At 40.2% G+C, this 6,655-nt stretch overlaps 1 protein-coding gene across 1 annotated transcript in view; it reads left to right on the forward strand.

Moving 5' to 3' along the window:
* Positions 1 to 4,254, forward strand: part of LOC138983143 (uncharacterized) — a 210,632-nt gene extending 206,378 nt beyond the window's left edge. Inside the window, exons 13-14 of the mRNA XM_070356552.1 lie at positions 3,908 to 3,939; positions 4,240 to 4,254. Coding sequence (XP_070212653.1) covers positions 3,908 to 3,939; positions 4,240 to 4,254 — 47 coding nt within the window. The remainder of the gene's footprint in view (positions 1 to 3,907; positions 3,940 to 4,239) is intronic.
* The last annotated feature ends 2,401 nt before the right edge of the window (positions 4,255 to 6,655 follow it).

The raw sequence follows: 6,655 nt of genomic DNA on the forward strand, positions 1-6,655 counted from the left end.
GAAACAATTAACAAGTGGCTCTATCCCATCTCCCCCCCCCTTTCCCCGTCGCGATATAACCTTCGTGGTTGAAAACGACATTAAACACCAAATAAAGAAAGAAAAGAAATCTATTTTCGGATATGGCGGATGATAAACACTTTAAAACAGTGCTTACATATCCCTCAACATGCATAATTTTCAGAGTATGATCACTTATACCTCTTCTGATGCCATTTTTCAACATGTGGGTAATGGTACGCTTTTTATATCTGTGCAGAAATGTCACGGTCAATTGTTTTCATTATTTGATATGTGGTTGTGGGGTCCCTGCTCGGCATTGCATCATGTTTTGGTTGAAATCGAGCGGATGCGCCAGAGAAATTAAGAAATTGATATAATTTTAGCCAATGAAAACGTAATTACACTATTTCCAGCCATATCGGAAAGGCACGTTAGAATAATTCAAACAGAAACACATTATTACAACACTTGTGAACCAGGGATTTATACCACCTCCAAAATAGGTCCTGTGGTCGTAACTGATCGTGCAGAAACCCCATTCAACTGCCCAACCCTCGTTTATCTGAATCTTGGCATGTCATCATGTTCAAAATTCTGCAACAGAAACTCTGTCCGAATGATTTCTCTCATTTCTGTCACACTTGTTTCAGCGTATTCTAAGATTATTGCAGACAAAATATTAGCAAAATATTAGCGAAGTCGATTTTCGGGGTCAATCGCTGTCGGATGTTTTTAAGTGGTGTTCTAGCATTTTGAGTGTGTAACGCCTATAGGCAAAGACATAAATAATGTTTTAATTTCAACTTGAATCTTAAACAAGTCACAATGAAGCGATATCAAAACATTTAGTCAATCTGTCAGAGAAAGACCAACACTAAACACCTGGGGAATTATTGCTGAGACTGGTAAAGGCTTGGCTAGCTGAAATCCTAAGACTCAGAGATATGCATCATGCTGGTCTTTGCCAAATATTTTCTTGACCAATAATAAAAAAAAACGATCTTGGAAAAAAAGTTGCATATTCTTAGAAATAAATATCTAAAAATGTAACCCTGCCCTCTAAATGGTGACATCATGTCAGCGAACAAAATACGGAACAAGTCCATGTGAAGCGATAATAAAACATTAAGTTGGTTTAAAACTAAAAGATCAACATTGGAATCAGGGACGAGTCATTAACAATGCTAGTGAGATTTGGCTAACCGAAAGGCGATTTTTCTCATTTGAGCAGATTTTCACACTGAGCATGACATATCTATTTATACATTGGGATCCAGGAAATCCAAAGGATACAATGCAATAACTTTTGAATCTGTAAATCAAAAGTGTTATTATTATTTGCAATTTTTGGAATGTTATGTAACAAATTTAATAATACAATTCTGAACTTTCATAACTTGACGAAATGTAAAACAAGTCGCGTGAAGCGATATATAAACCTGTAGTCAATCTATAGGCATCAAATTGAAGGATAAACTCAAAAAAACAGTCATCGGCGAGACTAAATTCAGATAGTCTCGGTTAACCATACCCGAAAACCGTCACGTGTCACACTCGTCTCCGCGAAGCATACTCAACCTGTTTTCTTTAATTCTGAACGCGTTTTTAAAGTAAACATTACATATGTATATATATTTTAAATCAAGAAAAGATAAGTAGTACAATGCAGTAATGTTTGAATCTGTAATGAAATATTTGTTTTTGATGACAATTTTAATGAGCGAACTTATTCGCTTATTTTCAAGCTACCTAGCTCTAATGCAATATCAAAGTCCCGACTTAGTCAAAGATTACTTGACAGTTCCGCCTCAACTATCACAAAAACGGAGATAACCCCAATGTTAAAGTTTTTTGTCTACGGACATGGGGACGGACACATGTGAATCCTAATACTCACCATTACTCAGGTGAGTCAAAAACACTGCCCTAAAGTTTGGCATTTGGAAAGTTAAAAAAATGACGCCAAGTATCAGAGAACCTGCGGTGCAGATGACACAATTAACTCTCGTGACGAAACGATTGGTTCGTGACTTCGCGTCATCAACCGGTTCATGAACGGCCCTTGTATGTGTAGCCGTGTGGAGATTTCACGGCCACTGTCTTTGCTTTTCTCTGCCAATCCCTGTCCCGTTTATTCTCCGTGAGGCGACCATGTGTGTATCACCGTATGTCTTTGTTATACTTGTGCTTAGGATGCTGTGTCGTGGTTGGTTGAATGTTTACATGCTGATTGGTTAATTCGTATTATGCTCGCGCGTTCGTCCCCCGATAGCGTGAGGCGGTCAGTCTGACCCGTGACGCGAATGTGTCATGTTCTTATGTTGTTTTCTTTTCGGAAGTAGCGGAAGTAGAATAAGCCGTAGTTAGCCTTTCAAAACCATTTCATGTCGTGATTTGATGGAAATTGCTACTTATTAAAAGCATTTTACGTCAAAACCTTTTGACAGCCATTCAAACTGAACAGATTTGTAATTAATGTTTTTGAGACGGACACATTTAGAAAAAAGACCGTTTACTTCACATGTGATTGTATTGACTAAATATAAACACATTCATTTTTTTTTTTAACTAAGTGTTTAAACTCTGTTCTTTGGTTTCTAATGTACTTTTAACTGGATTTCTTTGTGTGTTTTTGTACTGGTGCCTTTGTCTATTGCAATGTGGCTAAAAAGGGAAATCGTGTCCTCTCATTTCTCACGACCGACCTACCTCTTTCGCAGGTGGGGAATACAAACTTGACTTGAATTCGATCAAAGTTTATTTTTCATATGTAAATTCCGAGGACATTCGACATAGACCAGTGAAAATTCACGACTAAACAAAACGAAACATTTTATTTAATATCAAAGTCAGGGACATACCCGACTCTGAAGACTGTGAAACCTGTCAAGAGTAAATGCAACCAATAAATATGCCAGAATGCTTTGTAAAATATTTGTCAGTCATCATTGAAATAATTATTAGACACACCAAAATGAAATGCAGTTGGAAATCTACCAAATGAATTAGCAAAGCGCTCAGAACAAAAGCAAAATGATACTTAAATAATCTGTTTGACTGAGTGCAAGTGATTAAAGGCACAGTGCACCTCCCGTAAACCATCACAGATACTGTCAGGCTTTTACACACAGTACAAACACCCTTCCATTTGAACGCTCACCAAACGGGAACATCCTAGGTGCCCTACGTAAAGAGCGAGCAATTTTCAAAGAATTAATTTTGCGGATTGACTCTCAGACAATCGGACCGTGGTGCTTTTTGGCGCTAGACCTAACTTTTTAAATCTAAATAATAAATTGACAGCTTGTTACACAAACATTCTTAAATCATAAAAGAATTATTTTTTCATCAAGACAAGATCAGTACAATTCGAAGTTTTGAAAGTTTGAAAAAAGAAACGCCCGGAAGCAGGGTCTCGCAAGGTCGTGGTTCTCGTAGCAGACGACGGTTTATGCCTATCGCCAGTTCCTCTGAACAGTCAAAAGCCATCGCGAGAGTTCTTGTGAACCACAGCCGTTTGTTTCGTGCATAGTCAGAGGTACACAATAACATGCTATTGCAGATAAGCTCACAACGAGTCGCATTCAAATTACTAACTGACGACTGCATTGTGAAAAAGGGAAACTGGATCACACGGGTTCACGATGGCTCAGGGGTAAGATAAACCACGCAAAAATAAATTCTTTGAAAATTGCTCGATCTTTACGGAGGGCACCTAGGATGTTCTCAAGCGGTGAGTGTTTAAATGAAAGGGTGTTTGTACTGTGTGTAAAAGCCTGACAGTATCTGTGATGGTTTATGGGAGGCTTAAATTACTGTGCCTTTAACTATTACTCTCATTTTCTACTTCTGTAGAATAGCACTTCAAATATATGGTTAACATTATCTCATTTTCTGTTGACAGGTGACAGTGTTTATGAGGTTGGAGACAGTGAGGTGAGTAGTTTACTTTTTTTTCTGTCACGAAAACAAGGAGAGTGAATTAAAGTAAAGTGTCTGTGTAATATTAATTTATGGAATAGTTTGAATAGGCACTGGTTCTGTGCATACATTTAAATGATATGAATATATGCTGTTTGGATTAAGATAGAGACTAGTGTACTGTGTGTGTGTGTGTGTGTGTGTGTGTGTATAGAGTGATTCAATGATGTGCTCTTAAGTTATTATTTTTATTGGTAAAAGTTGATATGGTGCAGAAAAATGTTATTGGAAACATTGATATTTTTTTCTGGAAAGCATGTCTTCATGTGAAGTTCTTTCATTTTGTTTTGTTTTCTGAAAGGATGAAATAAAAATTAATGGGATTTTTTCATCTTTCTGCTAACATACACAGTCATGTGATTTAACTGACCTTGCTTTATTTTCTTTTTTCACAGATGTCATGTAAGTATATACAAAATTTCATTTATGTTTGGTGATTCATAAAGATAAATTATGTTGAATTGATAAAATAGAGATTGTAACTCCTTTGCGGCTGGCTATAATGGAACTTTAGATAAAGAGATTGACAATTAAAGAGACAGAGGTGTTACAGAAAGAAAACTTTAATAGCTTGAGGTTCAGGATATCTGCAGCTACTTTCCTGTGTAAACAATCATGAAGAACATCACAGGCTTTATATAAGATAGGAGCTTACAACTCTTTCTACTTGGACATGTACGAAAATAGACGTTTTCCGGAAACAACTCTGTCAAGATAATATTACAAGTGTTGTGGAAGAGTAACTGTTGTGCCCCGCTTCAGTGATATCCGGTTACAGCGAGACAAACAAAAACACGTTAAACCAGTTAAAACCAGCAATCACAGTGAATAACTGACTCCAATGTGTATGTTAGCAGTATATGACCTTATTTCTTTTGAAAATATACAGTAGATTAAATTACATATTACTTCCCCAAATCTCATAAATAGCAATTTACTTCCGTTAAGTGCTTAAACGTTGAACACGCTTCCCTGGTAACACAAGGGAAGCCACTCCCCTAAAGAAAAAATCACATAAACAGTCACTAGACCACGTGATACCTCAGGGTAGGCTCCCCTTATCGCCACGTGACACGCGGCCGCCATCTTCAATTCTCTTCTCTTCCAACGCCTGAGCTGCTCAGACGTGTTGGTTCACGCTCCGGCCTTTTGTGGCCGTTTCAGCTTTTTTGAAGCTGAGTTGTTCCCTGGTTTTCTCTACGTTCGGGTGAGACCTTTCTATTTCGTATTGTGGCTAGCGTTTTCTGTTGTAGAAATTGTTTGATACAACTTTTTCGGTCAACATGTCTGACAAAGAACATAAGAAACGTGCGTCTGCATCAAAAGAAGCGAGTTCAGATTCTTCTTCTAAGCGGTCAGCTAAGAAAACGAAAGCCAATCCTACTGTTCTTGTTACGGACCCTCTCAATGATACTTCATTTAGTGTTGTTATTGATCCTCCTGAGTCTCTTGTTGATTCTGCCGCTCCTGGACTTAGCGTTAATCCGGCAGACAAAGCTCCGTTAGACAAGGAGCAAATGATGGAGATTTTTCATTCCTTTGCTGGTCAGCTTAAAGACATTTTTGCTGAGGAAAGGAGAGTGTCTAGTCGTGGTACGTCCATTCTTCCTTCTAGGGTTGGTGGTGTGCAATCTTTGGCTAAATTGCGTACACCGTCAGCTACCGTTACGTCGGCCGACGTCTCGGTTGAGTCTCCGTCTTCCGGTCGGTACGAGTGGCCTTGCTCGTTTCCGGAACTGGCTTCAGGTGTCCCTCACCTTCAAGGTATGTCTGGTCAGGCACAGGAAGTCAGCTGTCGTTCCGCGACAGTGGGTGACCAGCGTGTCTTACAAGAGCGTCCAATAGCGGGTACACCTTCCTTTCTTGCGGACGTTTCTTGTGCCACCCCTCTGGGGGTGCGTCGCGAGCGTATATTACATAACGCTTCGTCGATAGCACAGGCATCTTCCGGTCCGCTTGAGGAACCGGAAGAGGACATTGGCCAGATGTCTCGAGAGGCGGTCACTTCCGGTGATCGACCTCGCTCGGTTCCGGTTACCGCTGCCAGTAATACTGAGTGTACTGAACGCGGTTTCTTACCGGAAGGAAGCGCTTTTGCGCAGGACTCTTCGTCTGTTTACGGAAGTGCTAATTCCGAACAGGATGAGGAAGTTTTCCGTTTACCGGCAAGGTTTATCCAGGCTCTTGCTCTTGCAGCAGAGGTGACCTCACGGTATTTTCCGGAAGGGGTGGTCGCAGGTGTAGACGCTTCTGCTCCTCCTAAATCAGCGGTTGACGATTTTTTACCATCGCAACCTGTCGCCTCGGGGTTTCGTTTCTCAGAATCTCCCTTGGTGGCTTATGAAATGGCGAAAGTTTTGGCTACTCACCCACCTCTGGGTAGTAACATTCCTCTTCGACCAGTGCCACTTCTGGTGGCGCATGGACCGGTTCCCCCTTCAGTGGATTCATGGCTGGCCACAGAGCAGCAGGCTTCTGTGTTTCGTCATGCCACACACAGGAAGTTAGTGTTGAAACATTCCAATCGCGGGTTGATTCAAACTTTTGCCCTACCTCGGGCTCCACTTCCGGTGACTCCAGCTGTTGACTTCCTGCGTTTTGAGCATTTCAAGAAGGATAAAGCTTTTCCTTACACTGAATCTTCTCTTCTGGGGTTAGAGGAAACAGGCAG

This window comes from Littorina saxatilis, linkage group LG12 (assembly GCF_037325665.1).
Source record: "Littorina saxatilis isolate snail1 linkage group LG12, US_GU_Lsax_2.0, whole genome shotgun sequence".
NCBI classification, from domain to species: domain Eukaryota; kingdom Metazoa; phylum Mollusca; class Gastropoda; order Littorinimorpha; family Littorinidae; genus Littorina; species Littorina saxatilis.